The sequence below is a fragment of the Pristis pectinata genome, chromosome 33 (assembly GCF_009764475.1).
Source record: "Pristis pectinata isolate sPriPec2 chromosome 33, sPriPec2.1.pri, whole genome shotgun sequence".
Taxonomy (NCBI): Eukaryota; Metazoa; Chordata; class Chondrichthyes; order Rhinopristiformes; family Pristidae; genus Pristis; species Pristis pectinata.
This window is the reverse complement of record NC_067437.1, coordinates 387,887-405,544: the sequence shown is the minus strand read 5'-3', so window position 1 is coordinate 405,544 and position 17,658 is coordinate 387,887. Positions and strand designations below refer to the sequence as shown.

The window sequence follows — 17,658 nt, the reverse complement described above, 5'->3', positions numbered from 1 at the left end:
CTGGCTCCTTTACACGTTGGGTGATGGAAAGATCCGCCCCTTCGTGTGGGGGTCACTTCATTGCCTGCAGTGTTGTTGAGTGATGGGGGTTGAGGTGACACTTGTTGCTGATACACTGGCTGTAAACTGCAGTTCCATTGTCCATTAGTTTAATAGAGAATGTTGTACCTTGGTCAATGCACCTCCCACTCCCCACTTTGCAGCTCTTTGCTTCTTGCAAGAACTGACCCATCTCCCTCCTAAAACTGATTGACCCTGGCTCGACTACACCCCCTGCCTTTCCAGTGTTCAACCACACACACTGTGAAATGGAGAGGCTCAGTGACCCAGTGGGTAGCACTGTTGATTCACTACTCCAGCGACCTGGGTTCAATCCTGACCTCGGGTGCTGTCTGTGTGGAGTTTGCATGTTCTCCTTGTGACCACACAAAATGTTGCACAATTTCCATAAGTGCGGGCCCAAAGAGGTTCTAAAGATCACGAAGGGTATTTCTGGGATTAGACAGAGGAAAACATTCCCCTTGCAGAGGGGTGAAGAGCTTGGGGACATGGAATGGCCATTGGTGGAAGAACCAAAAGCGACACAAAAAACATGTTCAGATATTTCATATTACATTCCATACCTGATGACAAAGGAGGAGGCAATTTGGCCCATCAGATCTTTGCCAGCTCTCAGAACAATCCCATTAATCATGGGTTCCAGGTCCAGCTCGCTACATCAATAATGCTTGGTTTTCCCAGGTGAATGACAGGAAAACCCTTGGAGACAATTCTAACAGGTGGCACAGTGGGCAGGAGTTAGAGCCTGCGACCTCACATCTCCAAGGACCCAGGCTCAATCCTGACCTTGGGTGCTGTCTGTTGTGGAGTTTGCATGTTCACCCTGTAGTCACGTGAGGTGACTGTTTTCCTCCCACATCCCAGAGATATGCTGGTACGTTGGTTGACCACGTAAGTTACCCCTTAGTGTAGATTAGCAGCAGAAAGAGTTACAGGGAAGTTGATGGGGATGTGCGAGAGAATGTTGCAGGGGTACAAGGAAATACGGAGAGGGTTTGACGTGACTGAGGAGTTGCTGTACTGGGAATTGCCACAGAAATTATTGCATCACAATAATTTGTTCCATGTGCTATATAAATGCCAGTTGTCGTTTCTGTTGCTGAAGGGAGGTACCTGTGTGCTAAGACCAGACACGGTTCCGTACCTCTGTGTGAGCTATTGATCATGTTTCCCTGTCTTAGGCCTTGGCACAACGGGAGGACATGGAAGAGAGAATAACGACACTGGAGAAACGCTACCTCAGTGCCCAGCGGGAAGCGACGTCACTTCACGATGCAAACGACAAGTTGGAGAACGAGTTGGCCAGCAAGGAATCCCTCTTCAAACAGGTAACCATTCTCCTGTTATCCAGTCACACCGCAGAAACAGGCCTGGTCCTGATGCAGGGTCTCGACCGGAAACATCGACACTTCCTCCCCACCCATGGATGCTGCTCGACCCGCTGAGTTCCTCCAGCAGATTGTGTGTTGCTATAGAAACAGGCCCTTCGGCCCACCTTATCCATGCTGCCCATTGTACTGATCCCATTTACCCACGATAGGTCTGTAGGCTTCTATACCTTGTCGATTTAAGTACTTCTCTAGATATTTCTTAACAGTCGTGAGAATCTCTGCCTCCACCACCCCCTCAGGCAGTGTGTTCCGGACTCTAACCCCCCTCTGTGGAAAAACTCCCCCTCAGATCCCCACTAAACCTCTCACCTTAAACCGATAAAACTCTTCACCACAGCCATTGGAACTACCTAAGCCCAGCTGTTTTCTTGGTAGAAACAAATGCCCCAGGAATTAACTCTTCACCAACCCAGTTGTGTCCACTGATTGCAAAGCAGTTCTGGAAACTTCTACGAGAGGAGGAATTCAGCTCCTTGTACGCTAATTGGATCAAGGGCAATCTTTAACTTCCCCTCTGTCTACCTGTGGTAGCTGTATGTACCTGAAGGATGTGGTCAAAACATTCTTTTAATCAGCAGCTGCCTGGGGCAGAGAATCCACATGTTTCGTTTTTTTTCATTTTTTTGTATTTTTTTTTACAACATGGAAGCAGCCATTTCGCCCATTGAGTCCATGCCAGCTTTGGGATCATTCCCATCAGTCCCATTCCCTACATTCCCTGTAATCTATTGTCCCTCACCTCCCCCCCGATCCACCTCCCCACCTCCCCCTCACCACCACTGGGGTAACATACAGCAGCCAACTGGTGTCTCCACCAGCCAACACGCCTTTGGGATTTGGGAGGATACCCAGACGGTCACAGGGAGAACATGCAGATTCCAAACAGACAGCGCTGGAACTCAGGTCTCTGGTGCTGGGAGGCAGCAGCACTACCCGCTATGCCACTTCCGCACCCTTTGTGAAGAAGTGCTTCCTGCTATCTCCCCTGAACAGCCTGGCTGTTATAAGGTAACCCACTCCTCTCCTTGTGTTGTCCCGATACGAATTCATACAATACCTGGTACCCCTCACTGTCAGCAAAACAAAAGAGCTGGTCATTGACTTCAGGAAGGGGGCGGTGTACATGCACCTGTCTACATCAATGGTGCTGAGGTCGAGAGGGTTGTGAGCTTCAAGTTCCTAGGAGTGAACATCACCAATAGTCTGTCCTGGTCCAACCACATAGACGCCATAGCCAAGAAAGCTCACCAGCACCTCTGCTTCCTCAGGAGGGTAAAGAATTTGGCATGTTCCCTTTGACACTCACCAACTTTTATCGATACCCCAATAAAAGCGTCCTATCCGGATGCATCACAGCTTGGTATGGCATCTGCTCTGCGCAGGACCGCAAGAAATTGCAGAGTTGTGGACACAGAAACCAGCTTCCCTTCCATGGATTCTGTCTATACCTCTTGCTGCCTTGGTGAAGCAGCCAGCATAATCAAAGACCCCAACCACCCGAGTCATTCTCTCTTCTCCCCATATCACCAGGCTCAAGGTCAGCATCTATCCCACTGTTATAAGACTATTGAACAGTTCCCTTATATGATGAGATGGACTCTTGACCTCAAAATCTACCTTACTATGACCTTGCACCTTATTGTCTACCTGCACTGCACTTCATCTGTGGCTGTGATACTTTACTCTGTCTTCTGTTATTGCTTTTACCTGTACTACCTCAATGCACTGTCATGAATTGATCTGTATGAACGGTTTACAAGACAAGTTTTTCACTGTACCTCAGTACAAGTGACAGCAATAAACCAATACCAACTAATACCAATACCCCTCCTCCCTTCACATGCCCACTCACAGATTCAGAGAGTAATAGCACCATGTAGCTCAGATCAGAATCAGGTTTATTATCACTGACATAGATGATGTGAAATTTGTTGTGGCAGCAGAACAGTGCAAAGACATTAAATTACTATAAATTACAAAAATAAATAAATAGTGCAAAAAAAAGGAATAACGAGGTAGTGTTCATGGTTTCATGGACGTTCAGAAATCTGATGGCGGCGGGGAAGAAGCTGTTTCTGAATTGTTGAGTGTGGGTCTTCAGGCTCCTGTACCGACTCAGAGACCCTGTCCAATCCGACCATCCCGTACCCATCTATACGTGCGTACTGGGGTAGGGAGGAGGGTGGTGCAGTGCCCCTGGTACGGTGGGAATTGCTGCCTCTTCTCACCGGAGATACGTTCACCTTTCAGAGCGAGGACAAGAACCGGCAGCTCCAGGAGTGGCTGGACTCCTCCAAACAGAAGCTTCAGCAGACCCTGCGGAAGGCAGAGACGCTCCCAGAGGTGGAGGCAGAGCTAGCCCAGCGAGTGGCCGCCCTCAATAAGGTAGGGTCTCTGCAGCGGGCTGTTTGGGCCTTCACACTGCTACATTGGGCAGAGGGCCCACTGCGCAATGAAGGACTTCTCGTAATCGTGGTAGTGCAGGAAAATGTCAGCCATATTCATACACAGCAAGATCCCACATGCCCAGTTGGTCTGCTCCATTGGTTGTAATCGGGGGATGTGTTGGCTCTGGGCAGTGGAGGACACCGTTGTGTGGAATAAGGGATCGCTATCATGTTGACTGAGAGCTGACGTCTCATAGCGTCATTGTCCCCACTGAGGTGGGCTCTGAACTCACGGCCTCTTGAGTTGAGGGATTAGGGCGCCTCATGCTGAGGATGCAGTGGGCATGGAAGGGTTCCCTAAACCTCACCTTCACTCCCTGTGCATCGAACTGACAGCTGTACAGTCGGATCCTACTAATCCAGAGGTTTTCCTTCCCAGGCTGAGGAACGACATGGGAACATAGAGGAAAGGCTGTGTCAACTGGAAGCGGAGCTGGAGGAGAAGAACCAGGAGTTACAACGGGTAAAGTCTCCCAATGTCCCTGTGGGAATGCTGTATCCCAGATGGAGCGAGATGTGGAGCAGCCACATACACAAGGCCCAAACCAGGAGAATGTTTGTAGCAGCGATGTTGGTTCTTCAAACCCTTTAAATTAGGAATGTGTTACTATCCATTTATCCAGAGTCAATGAAAATTAAAGAAAACCTCAGATGCTGGAAATCTGAAATGAAAACAGAAAATTCTGGAAGCATTCAGCAGGTCAGGCAGCATCTGTGGAGAGAGACACAGTGTTTCTGATGAACTGAAATGTTAGCTCAGTTTCTCTTTCCACAGGCGCAGTCCGACCGGCTGAGCACTGGCAGCACCTTCTGTTCTTATATTAATAATCAGGAGACTTAGGGGTGACATCATGGGGGTGGGGGTGGGGGTAGGGTTGGATCTGGGGCTGGGGGTCGGGTGGGGCTGGGTCTGGGGCGGTCTGGGTGTGGGGGTGGGGGTGGAGCTGGGTCTGGGGGTGGGGCTGGATCTGGGGCTGGGGATGGGGCTGGATCTGAGGGTGGGGGTGGGGCTGGGGGTTGGGTGGGGCTGTCTGGGGGTGGGGATGGGGCTGGGTCTGGGGGTGGGGGTGGAGCTGGGGGTGGGGGTGGGTCTGGGGGTTGAGTGGGGCTGCAGATGGGGATGGGTCTGGGGATTGGGCCGGGGGTGGAGCTGGGGGTGGGGCTGGGTCTGGGGGTTGGGTGGGGCTGTCTGGGGGTGGGGTGGAGCTGGAGCTGGGGCTGGATCTGGGGGTGGGGCTGGGGCTGCGGGTTGGGTGGGGCTGTCTGGGGGTGGGTCTGTGGGTGGGGCTGGGTCTGGGGGTTGGGTGGGGCTAGGTCTTGGGGTGCGGCTGGGTCTGGGGATTGGGCTGGGTCTGGGGGTTGGGTGGGGCTGGGGGGGGGGGGGGGGGGGGCAGGCTGGGGGTGGAGCTGGGGGTGGGGCTGGTACCAGCATCATTAACCTTGTAAATTCTGAACTACTTTACGCATTCTACACACACACTGAACTGTTGTACATTTATCGGGTCTACTGAGGGGTTTCATTGGCAGGAAACCTTTTGCCCCGAATCCTGTCCACATGTGACTCCAGGCTGCCAACGATGCCTTCTGAGGTGTGGGAGACCGGGAGTCGCGTGTGAGCCCGCCTGAGGCACCACATTCCTCCTCTAGAAGGCGTCAATTAACCACGCAGTTCAGGGGCAATGTGGGGCGGCACAGTGGTGCAGCGAGTAGTCCCGCTGCCTCACGGCGCCAGAGACCCGGGTTCGATCCCGACCTCGGGTGCTGTCTGCATGGAGTCTGCACATTCTGTCCGTGACCGCGTGGGTTTCCTTCCAGTGTGTGGGTGAGGGGTAGAGTCTGGGGTGAGATGAAGAGAATGTGGGAAGAATAAGAAAAATGGTATTAATGTAGGATGAGTGTAACTGGCTGTTAGATGGTCAGCACGGACTCAATGGGCCGAAGGGAGTGTTTCTGTGCTGTATAACTCCATGACTCTGTGACAAGCTACAAGTGCTCGCCTTTTCCAGCAGTGCCCACATTCTGTGAAGAAATAAAAAAAAGTAGCATTCTATTTTAAGCAGCTCTGCTTTTGGGAGTGAGATTATTTTTAAAAGTGGAAGTATAGACAGTTTTGAATATTTTCTCCTCAACATTGGTGAACCTCAGTACAGCAACTAGAACAAAAAACACCCTCCCTCTCAGATATATTTTCATGTTTTAATTTTTCACCTTTTTAAAAGAAGATTTAAAAACACATTCACCGATGTACGAAGGTACCCAGAACTGACCTGGAGACAGAGCACGAAAACAGGCCCTTCAGCCCAACCCGTCCATGCCGACCAAGATTCCTTCCTGAGCTGTACAACATTTGCCTGCGTTTGGCCCATATCGCTCTCAACCTTTCCTATCCATGTACCTTTCCAAATGCCCTTTAAATGTTGTAAGTGTACCCGCCTCTACCACTTCCTCTGGCAGTTTGTTCCACACACCCACCACCCCCTGGGTGGAAAAACTTGCCCTCAGATTCCCTTTAAATCTTTCCCCTCTCACCTTAAACTTATGCCTTCTAAGTTTTAGACTCCCTAACCCCGGGAAAAAGACTGTGAACACCCACCTTATTGACGCCCCTCATGATTTCATAAACCTCCATAAGGTCACCCCTCGGCCTCCTTTGCTCCAGGGAAAACAGACCCAGCCAGTCCAGTCTCCTCTCTGGTCTCCAACTCGAGCCCTTAGTCCCAGCAACATCCCTGTGAATCTCTTCTACACTGTCTTCAGTTTACTCACATCCTTAAGCAGTTAGATGATTAGCATAATCTCCTTGTTCTTGTAAGTCTGTACCCCAAAAAAACCAAACATTCCATGTGCATTAACATAGGGAGGGGGATGGTGGTGTGTGTGTGCCCCTGTGCTTGTGGCGCTGGTCAGTGGGAGTGGAGGGTGTTGTGTCACACTGAAGGAGTGTTTACCCTTTCAGTGTGAGGGACGGATCAGATACTTCCTTCTATAAAAGGCTTCAGTGAACTAGATGAACGTTTTTGATGCTCTAACTGTCACATGGTCACCACTACTGACAGCAGGCCTAATTAAGAAAAATATTCCAGATCATTTCATTAATTGAATTTAAATATTCCACATGCTGAGCTGGGATTTGAATTTGGGCCTCCTGTTCTTCAAACCTCCAGATTAATATCCCAGTAGCAGAGTTTTAATTCATCTAATGAATTACAGGCAAATTTTTTGCACAGATCCACTAAAGTGTCATTCAAGATTCTGCTGTAGGGGTGAGGTTTTGTGGGGAAGCAGTTGCGGGGAGGGGGAAGGTCACAATTAATCAGCCCAGGCCTCCTGCCTGCAGTTGGGTGGCGGGAGAATGTGGCCCCACTAGGTCGGCCTATCCATCAATGTCACCTCAGTTATCATGGAAACCATCTGAGGTGTTTCCCAGGAGTGTTGTGAAGCAAAGAGACATGTGACTGACGCACTGGAGATATTCAGGCAGACAGCCAATGGCCTAAGAATGACGATGTTTGGGTGAAGAGGGAAGCCTGAGAGGGAATTCCAGAACTGTGGACCTTATGCCATTTGTGGAGGGATTGAAGTCAGGCTTGTTCTGAAGAGTGGGGTTGGAAGAGGTTACAGGGTAGGGAGGGAGTGAGGCCATGGAGAGAAATGAAGAGTAAAATGGGAGTCAGTGTGGGTTGGTGAGCAGTAGGCAGTGGGTGAATGGAGCTGGGTGCCAGCACTAATAGAATAGAAATTTCCAGAGGTAGCAAGACGGGAACAGGGATAACCCAGCACGGCGGTGTTTTGGTGGCGTCTCTTGTTCACCAGTGCCGGCAATTCAAAGCAAACCCTGCGGACGTCTCCTTCACGTTCTGGGGTCAGTATGGACATTCCCCACCCCACGCCTGCCCCTGTCTAAGACCTGCCTTTCCTACCGCAGGCTCGGCAGAGGGAGAAGATGAACGATGAGCACAACAAGCGTCTGTCCGAAACAGTCGACAAACTCCTCTCCGAATCCAACGAGCGGCTGCAGTTACACCTGAAGGAGAGAATGGCTGCACTGGAGGAGAAGGTGAGACCTGCGCTTGCTGGAAGCGCTGGGGTGGGCTGTAATTGTCGGGGGGTGGGGGGGAGTAAGGGTGGGGAGATCCCACAGAGATCAAATGTGCCCACTCCATACTGTACACCCTCCCTTTGGTGAAACCTCTATCTTCATGTCACCTCCCTCCAACCAAAAACCCCCTCCAATGCATCAACCCCCTCCTTTTCATCACTCCCCTCCATTCTGTCACTCCCCCTCCTTCCCCTCACCCTCCTCCTTTCTCTCCACCCTACTGCCCACTTTCTCTCAGCACCATCTTCCCCATCTGACACATCTCCCTTCAGTGAGTGGTGCCTAAGAATCAGTTCAAAGTGCCTTTGGATGTCAGAGAGCTAGTTCCAACACAATGGGATGAATGGCCTCCTTCACTGCCCAGTGTAGCCAAGGCTCCTTACCCAAAACATCTTTAACTTGTTGTGCTCTGATGGAGCAGAGTGCCTTGTGTTTGCTGCTTTGTGAGTGTGTGAGGCTGAAGTGACAGAAATGATGCTGATTCTGCATTGTGCAGTCCTGGGATGGGATAATCTGTGACCTCCACTCACCCATCTCCAGTACCGTGCTGTTTCCAGGAGCCGCTGTGCAGAGCAATCTGCCTGCTTAATGTAATGTGTGGAACTCATGGGACCTTCGAGAGGCCATTCAGCCCATTAACTCTTTGTTGGTCACAAAAGACCTGTTGAGACCAACTTAGCTGTCAGTTTATAGCCCATCAGGATATAGACTTCACTGCCTCACTATGATGGACTTGTGCTCCTGGTCTTCCAATGGCCAGCGGGAGATAGACGGACAGATATGTAGGCAGCTTATGGGAAGATGTAAAAACAACAGGGTAATTTCCCCAATATTGGTTGGGACTTGCTTAGTGCCAAAGGCTTAGATGGGGCAGAATTTGTTAGGTGCATCCAGGAGGGTTTCTTGACACAGTATTTAGATAGTCCAACCAGAGAAGGGGCTGAACTGGGCCTTGTATCGGGAATGAGCCTGGCCGGGTCATCGGTATTTCAGTGGGAGAGGCTTTTGGGAACAGTAATCCTAACTCCATAAATTTTCAGATCTAATGGACAAGGATAAGACTGGACCTCAAGGGAAAGTGGTAAGTTGGGGAAAGGCTGATGATGACAGTATTGGGCAGGAGCTGGGGAGAGTGGATTGGGAGCAGCTGTTACTGGGGAGGTCCACATCTGACATGGAGGGGTTGTTTAAAGGGCAACTGGTCAGAATTCAGGACCAGCATGTTCCAGTAAGGAGGAAAGTCAAGGATGGCAAAGTCTGGGAACCTTGGATGACGAGAAATGTTGCAAATTTAGTGAAAAAGGAAAAGGAAGCACATGTAAGGTTGAGGGAGCTGAAGTCGGAAAGGGCCCTTGAGGACTATAAGGGAAGAAGGAGAGAATATTGAATCAGGAGGCTAAAAGGGGCAATGAAATGTCCTTGGTGAGGAGGATTAAAGAGAACCCCAAGGCATTTTATACATACATCAAAAACAAGAGGGTAACTTGGGGGAGGGTAGGACCACTCAAGGAGAAAGGAAGGAACTTATGTCTGAAGCCAGAGATAGTGGGTGAGATGGTAAAGGACTACTTCGCATCGGTATTCACCAAGGAGGAGGACATGGAGGATGGCAAGATCAGGGAGGAGTATGCTGATATTCTAGGGCATACGGTATCAAGGAGGAGGAGTTGGAGGATTTCTTGAAGAATCTTGAGGTGGATGAGTCCCCAGGGCTTGATGGGATCTATCTCAGGTTATGGAACGAGGCAAGAGAGGAGATTGCTGGGATTTGACAGAGATCTTTGTGTCCTGTCTTGTTACAGGTGAGGTCCCAGAGGTCTGGAGAGTAGCCAATGTTGTTCCTCTGTTTAAGAGCGATAGAGACAAACCAGGAAATTATAGGTCGGTGAGCCTTGCATCAGTGATGGGGAAATTATTGGAGAAGAAACTATATAGTAAATGGCAGGACCCTTTAGGAACATTGATATTCAGTGGGGTCTTGGGGTGCAAGTCCATAGCTCTCTAAAAGTTGCAACACACATAGATAAGGTGGTAAAAAAGGTGTACAGCACACTTGTCTTCATCAGTCGGGGTGCTGAGTAGAAAAGTCGGAATGTCGTGTTGCAGCTGTGTAAAACTTTGGTTTGGCCACATTTGGAGTCTTGTGTGTAATTTTGGTCACCTCATTACAGGACGGATGTGGAGGCTTTGGAGAGGGTGCAGAAGAGGTTCACCAGGATGTTTCCTGGATTAGAGAGTATTAGCTACAAGGAAAGATTGGACAAACTCTGATTGTTTTCTCTGGAGTGTTGAGGGTGAGGGGAGACCTGATAGAAGTTCATAAAATTATGAGAGGTGTAGATAGGGGAGTTCGTCAGAGTCTTTTTCCCAGGGTGGAAATGTCAAATACTAGAGGGCATAGCCACTGTGTCCTAGTGGTGGAGGGAATTGGATGTTTAGGGTTGTGGGTAGTTTGCCAATCACATCTTGCTGCATGCAGCAAGACCCAGACAGTAATGAGGCACAGACTGATAAGTGCGAAATAACGTTCCTTCCACAGAAGTACCAGGCAATGACCATTTCTAACAAGAACGAGATGCACAGTAAGGGGTGGAAGATGATAACTGGGCCCGGGACACTGGAGGGAACTCCCACTGACTTCTTTGAAGTAGCACCAGCAGATCTTTCATACGAGGACGAACATGATCTCATGAACCTCACATGTGAAAGGCGCTCTCTGGCAGTGCTGCACACCCAGGTCCTTGGAGTGCAGCTTGAACTCGCAGCCTGTGGTGAGAGGAATGGTCACCTGTAGGTGCTGCTGGTTGCCCACAGGACGAACAGAGAATCTTTCAGCGGGGAAGCTGCCTGGCCCAGCGCACTTGTCTGGCTCATTATTTCACTTCTCCACTAAAGCTGTCCAGATCAGTTTTCTCCTGTATTGATCCTTCAACCAAGAGACGAGTGGGCTTTTAGACACTCCACTGGTGGTGAAGGTGTCAGCAAGATGATGAGGCAACTTGCTGGAATGTATTGTACCATGAGAAGGTAACGTGGTGTGAATTCGTAGTTATTCTCCACGTGATAAGAGATCCTTAACACTTTTGTTTGGCACACTTTCCAAATCTTTCTGCTCTGCTGTCTGACTAACTTATTCTAATGCCTGTCGTTCTCTCTCTTTCTCTTTCCTTCCCTCCTCCCCTTTCTTTCAACTCCTTGCCTCTGTAGAATGCACTCAGTCAGGAGCTCTCTAACGTCAAAAAACTCCATGAAGAGGTGCTGCTCAACAAGGTATTTCCTCTCTGGTCTTCTCTACTGACAGCAACAGTGGGTGGAGACAACAAGATCACTGCAAGTTAACAGGGAAGACCTGGTGTGGCTCTAATGGGACAGACCATTCACGATCGCCCATTCCCATTCATGTTCTGTGGCAGGATCCAGCTGCCCTAGTCCTGGGGTTGGATCTGCTCCTAATCCCGGTGGTGTCACCACGACCAAGGGGAGTTAGGGAAGGGAAGAAGTGCCATCACATGACCTTCTGTCTCCAACCAAGCCCACCCCCAGCTCTCCTGCCATTGGTCCATTTTGTCGAGCCCCGCCTTCTCACAGCCTTTCATAAGGGCAGTGTTCATTACTCCATCAGCTGATTCTTAGCCGCCAATCAAGCAACATATTCCCTGCCTCCTCTTCACCGTATCCAATACATTCGTTAGCCCTCCACCAGTAGTTCCAAGCTCTCCTCGGATAGTTCCCAGCACCCCTGAAGGATGACCTCTCCTTCCCATTGCTTGGTGCCCACTGTAGGTGGTGGCCATATTGGCACTGAGGTCCGTGGAGTGTTCCATGAACCTTGTGCTGCAGCTGAACGATCCTGGTGTGCTCGCTCACCAGTCACTCACCCCCAATGCACTGGTGCAAGGAGAAAAACACAGGTAGTGTTGGGCTGGGAACTTTGCCTCTTGCTGTGTCATTCTCCTCCTCTGTGGTTTTAGTTCCTACAAATATTCCCCCTGGTGCTTAACGGGTTAAAAGATGCTGTACATTGCATGCAAACCAACAACATTACAGCACAGAGAAAGACCCTTCAGCCCATCCTGCCTAGCACGGCCTTGGAGCACCCTACACTGATCCCATCAGCTACTGCTCATCTAAACACCCAGGGCAATTACAGTGTCCAAGTAACCCACCGTTGATGTGGGAGGAAACCGGAGCAGCCGGGGGAAACCCATGTGGTCACGGAGAAGGTGCAAACTCCACACAGACAGCAGTGGAGGTCAGGATTGAACTGACTCTCTGGATATGAGGCAGCAGAACTACCAGCTGCACCTCTGTGCTGCCCTCCTGTATCCTCCAGTGGGGAGAGAACAGCTCACAGAACCGTGTTGAGTTTTACAAATGCTTTCACATCATTACACCGGACCTTGTACCAGACGTCTCACCTATCAGGTAAATTGTGTTAGATGTGGGTCACGGACAATGGGTTCAGTATAATCCAGGACACCAGTCTGCAGCACAGCAGCTAAAGGAGGGGAAGAACTTCCAGAGGCTCGGACTAGTAATGTGTCACTCCCCGGGAGCTGGGGAAGTTCGAGCCTGCATCACGGAAAAAGGGAACCAGGTGGATTGTTGTAAAAGTCCATCTGTCCCTCTCACACACAGCCCCCCCCTCGTACATGTCCCCCCCGCGCCCCACGCACATCCCCCTGCCTCCCACACACGTCCCCCCGCCCCCACACACGCCCTCCCCCCACACACGTCCCCCTTCCTCCACACCTCCCCCCCCCACGCTCTGTCCTCCCCCAACCCCCCGCTCTCTCTCTCTCCCACTCACCGTTACTCTCCCCCATTTCTGATGCCCACACAGGGATAACTGCAGCTTTCAACACTGTTGATGAGCAATGGATATTAATGACAGGAGGTGGCCATTCAGCCCATTGAGTCAGTGCCAGGCCCATCAGCTCCATTTCCCTTTCTCCTCCATTCCCTCTACACCTGGCACTTTCTCTTCCAGATGTTCGTCAATTCCACTTCCATTTATTTTGCAACCTCCCTGTACTCAGAAATTTACAACGGCCAATTAACCAAATCACTTGTCTTTGGGTTCTGGGAAGAAACCCACTTTGTCACAGGGAGAATGTGCAAACTCCACACAGACATCACTGGGGTCAGAACTGAACTCGGGTCAGGAGCTGAGGCAGCAGCACTAACTACTGCACTACTTTGCCCCCCCGAGCATTAGGTCCAGGACAGAAGGGAGAGAGCCCCTGCTCTGACCTGACAGACAGCACTGTGCTGACTCCCACCTGACAGGGCTGGTGTAACTTGTCACTGGAAAGATCCCACAGCCAACCCTCCCCATCAGCACTTCACTGACAGGACCACCCACCTTCTTCCAGGATGGACCTTGAGTTTCCAACTCAGACACGAGCATTTTTCTCAAAACAATATTGAACATTCCCAAGGTGTATCGCAGGAGAATTACCAGATCTAGATTGACAGCAAACTGCACAAGGAGATGTTAGGGCAGGTGACCAAAGGCTTGGTTAAAGGGAGGAAGTGTCCTAGAGGAGCAGTTTATGGAATTCCAATACCGAAGACCCAGGCAGCTGAAGGCACAGCTACCAGTGATTGGAACATGTTCCACAGTTAGGTGTGGAGACTGGGAACGGACAATGCCAGGAAGGAATTTGCAAACTGCAGCTCTGCACTGACACTTCCCCTGCACAGCGTGTGTGTGCTGAGGACACTCTGGGTTTTGCCCGAAGGTTCTATAAATATTGACAATGAGTTTGAAGCTATCACAGCATTGTTGGGAGAAAGGTTGTGTGTGCTGGGAATTTTGGTGAGCAGGCACTAACCCACATCTCCTCTCAGGAGCAGCTCATGGCGGAGGTGGAGAGGATGCAGACCGAGCTGGAGCAGCTGCGAACAAAGACTGGGATCCGCGATGCTTATTCCAGGTAAACAGATGATTCCATGATGAAACTATGCCAGGAATTGAAGCCAGTTTAGTTAACTCTGCCCATCCTACTGAACTTCCTCTTGAAATTCCACCGTGGTCACATCTTCCTGGGTGCAAACTCCAGTTGGGTGAATTCCTGATGTTTTATCACATGACCTTGCACTCACCCCTCCCTGCTCTCCCCCTCCATCCCCCACCAGTTGGAGAGCAGAAAGCCTCTTGGTTAGTCAATTTAGTTTAATTTTTACCAATTATTAAACAATCTTTTTCCCTACTTCTAAAATTTTGAGAAATAAGACTATGTTTAAAAAAATTCCCCTGATTATCTTTTAACTATTTTCTGTTCCCTTGCATCATCTCGGAAAGAGACCTTCCATTCCTGAATCCTTGGATTGGAACCAAATTTGTAATGACTTGCACGTGACAAACCCTCGCCCAAGTTCACCCCCAGACATGCAGTGAGTTGCTGAGTGTCAGTAGGTTGAATGGCCCTTACTATTGTTACGTTCCCTGCAAAGAAGCTCCCATCGTTGGCCTCTCACGTATTGCTGACTTTAATTTTACAAATATTGTTGCTGTGTGTTCAGCTGTATGGGCTTCAAAGCTCTGGAGTTCCTTCCTTGAACCTCCTGCCTCTTTAAAACTCCCTTCCTTAAAACCTCCCTTTCTAAGGAAGGTTTTGGACATCTGCCACCATATCTCCTTTTAGGGCATGGTGTTAAATTTTGTTTATAATCTACCTTCCCTGGAAATGAAGTACCTTCAGAAGTGTTACCATATCGCCCACCCCCCCCCCCCCCACCCCATCTCCTGCACTTGAATTCCTGCAGTACATCATCGTTGGGGTATCTGGACAAATTGATAAGCTGTGCCTCGGGATGTCGCAGTCTTGCTATATAAATTCAGTGTGGCGGGACTCTGCTGTGGAGTTGATCAGAGATGGTCATTACTGTAAATAGTTAACTGAGTTGTAATCGATTCACCTGAACTCACACCCCTGCTGGTGAGATCTGTATCTCCATCTTGTACTCCTTTGAACACTAACCTGAAAGTTATTCAGTTGAAGCAATAGTTTCAGGTCCTATGTTAGATATGAGACACCAGTTCCTCATTATTGGTTTCAACTGCCATTGCCAAGGAAACCATCGTCCCCAGCGTTGATTTCCTTGGACATCGATAGCGTTGATGCATCCCGCTGGCTGACCCCTATACCCACCCTCAACCCCTCCAACTCCCTGTAAGGAACTTCTTAAACCCTGAAAATCAAAAATGCTGGAAACACTCAGTAGGTCAGTCAGCATCTGAGGAAAGGAAAACAGTCACTGTTCTGGGTCTGCAGTCCTTCATCAGTGACCTTCCTCCTCAACCAAGCTTCTTCCTAATTATTTATTTACTGACAGGAAGTGGGTGCCGCTGGCAATGCCAGCATTTATTGTCCATCCCTCGCTGGCAATGCCAGCATTTATTGTCTATCCCTCACTGGCAATGCCAGCATTTATCGTCCATCCCTCGCTGGCAATGCCAGCATTTATCGTCCATCCCTCGCTGGCAATGCCAGCATTTATCGTCCATCCCTAGTTGCCCTGAATTAGGAAGTAGTTAAGAGACAACGTGGTCTGGAGTCACATGTAGGCCAGGATGAGGGAAGACAGCAAACTTCTTTCTGTGAAGTGCTCCTTGGGCTTGTGTTGACTTTATCTGGTGGTGCTCTTGGGCACTACCTTGGGTACATTTTGCAATATAAGTTGATAGAACAGATGGAAAGGCAACAAGGGGTCTCTATCTTTCTCCCCACCTCTTCCCTCATCTCTGGTGCTTGGCAACTCCTAGGGTTCTCGAAGTATGTCAGTGGACCACCCCATGGGGGTAACTGGGGAACATATCCCAATCATGGCTTAAGGTTGAATGCTTTAACAGCAGTTACAAATACTGGGTTCCTGGACATGAAACTGTGTCCAATTGCTCATTTTGTGAGAGATTCTTGGGCAGTGTCCATTTCCAATTTCACTCCAGGATTAGGGCTGGGGTTCCAACTCCATCCATTGTGTCCTGTAGTGGAATGTAGATGCCTGGACTGTAAATAACTTGGAATTTGCAGAAGCTTTCTTGTGACCTTTTATCCTTTTCACTAATTGCTCCCAATTTGAATGACAGGTCACTCCCGGGCAGTGCGTCTGAGCTCCGCTACTCTCACAGCTCTGGGGTCCCTGTGAGCAGCCACGTGGACATCTATAGCACCACTGGGGTCCTTCGCAGGCCCCACAAAGGTCGCTGGGCAGCTCTGAAGGATGATCCCTCCAAGGTACGTTGGAAGACGATGGGATCTGGACTCTCGGTTACTGAGCAGTGAATGCAGACACCAGATGTCGCCAGCGACCCTGGTCTTCTCTTCCAATGGGCTGATTTTAGGGAGGGGCTAAGCTCAAGGAAGGTTAAGTCAAAATTCATAATTCTCAGGGGCTTTGATGCAGTAAACAAGGAGAAACTTCTGTCAGGTGAGTGGATCAGTAACCAGGGAACACAGACCCAAGGCAGGAAGTGAGAGTAATTGTAGGCGGTGAGATGTTATCTGGGTTGTTTTCAAGCAGATTCATCAGTAACTTTTGAAGGTAGTTCAGAATCAGATTTATTATCATTGACATATGACGAGAAATTTGTTGTTTTGCGGCAGCAGTACAATGCAAAGACATAAAATTACTGCAAATTACAAAAATAAATAGTGCAAAAAAAAGTCAGGCAGATACAGAAGGAAAAATATTGCAGGATCATGGGGAGATAGTAGGGGTAGAGGGATTGTTGGATCACCCTTCCAATGAGCAGGCATAGAGGGGTGATTGGCCTACTCCTTCAGTGAAGGATCCTCTGATGCTGTGTGTCAGATACTTTCCAACAGCAACATCCTCAATCTGAAGCTTTTCAACTGGAAGTACTTGACAAAACTATCTGTTGGCAGCAGTGTCCAGTGGTCCAGCTCCCCCAGTCTCTCAGCTGAACCATGCAAATTGTTTCTTTCCAGATGTGTATCCAGTTTTCCTTTAAACGTTCCCGTTGAACCCACTGCCCCTTCAGGGAATGTTGTCTAATCACCACTCGCTGTGTAGGAAAGATTTATCTCACCAAATCCCTTCACTCCCTGGCTTTTCCCACCCCCATTATTTTTAAACGCAGAGAAACACGTTGTATTTACTTAGAACAGTGCGGAAGAAGGCCATTTGACCCATCAGATCATTTCCTGCTCTGGTGAGCAATCCCAGTGACGTCACTCTCCTTATTGCCCTGCACCCTGCTCTCTCTCACATGCCCATCTCCTCCCCTTTGATTGTACAGGGACTCCCCAGGTTACAAGTGACCTAATTTACAGAAATCCAACTTTACGCCAATTCTCCTACATCTTTAAAGCATTTTTTCAGTTATTAATAATAAAAGTAAAATAGTTCATGGTACCAGGATTGAACAGAGGACTCAGACGTGATGAAGCAGCAACCCCACTAGCTGCACCATTGTGCTGCCTGGAACATTCCTTACTTCATGCTAATGCTGCTCACTTCACTCTGGCTTTTACTGGACCTCTAGGGGTCTTCCTGCAAACTGCAGGCAACCAAGACTTGGACCTCCCTGGACCGGAGCCCCAGTCTGCGTGTGTTCATCCAACACTGCCATCCACATGTGCCCAATTGGCACCTGCAGTCTCAGGGTTGGAGAACTTACAGTGTGTGATAC

At 49.5% G+C, this 17,658-nt stretch overlaps 1 protein-coding gene across 4 annotated transcripts in view; it reads left to right on the top strand.

Annotated features, from left to right (window-relative positions):
* Nucleotides 1-17,658, top strand: part of ppfia3 (PTPRF interacting protein alpha 3) — a 106,207-nt gene that overhangs the window by 50,901 nt on the left and 37,648 nt on the right. For all 4 annotated transcript variants that reach the window (XM_052042905.1, XM_052042904.1, XM_052042906.1 and 1 more), the window contains 7 exons: nt 1,242-1,388; nt 3,702-3,836; nt 4,278-4,361; nt 7,824-7,955; nt 11,205-11,267; nt 13,851-13,936; nt 16,093-16,240. In XM_052042905.1, coding sequence (XP_051898865.1) covers nt 1,242-1,388; nt 3,702-3,836; nt 4,278-4,361; nt 7,824-7,955; nt 11,205-11,267; nt 13,851-13,936; nt 16,093-16,240 — 795 coding nt within the window. The remainder of the gene's footprint in view (nt 1-1,241; nt 1,389-3,701; nt 3,837-4,277; nt 4,362-7,823; nt 7,956-11,204; nt 11,268-13,850; nt 13,937-16,092; nt 16,241-17,658) is intronic.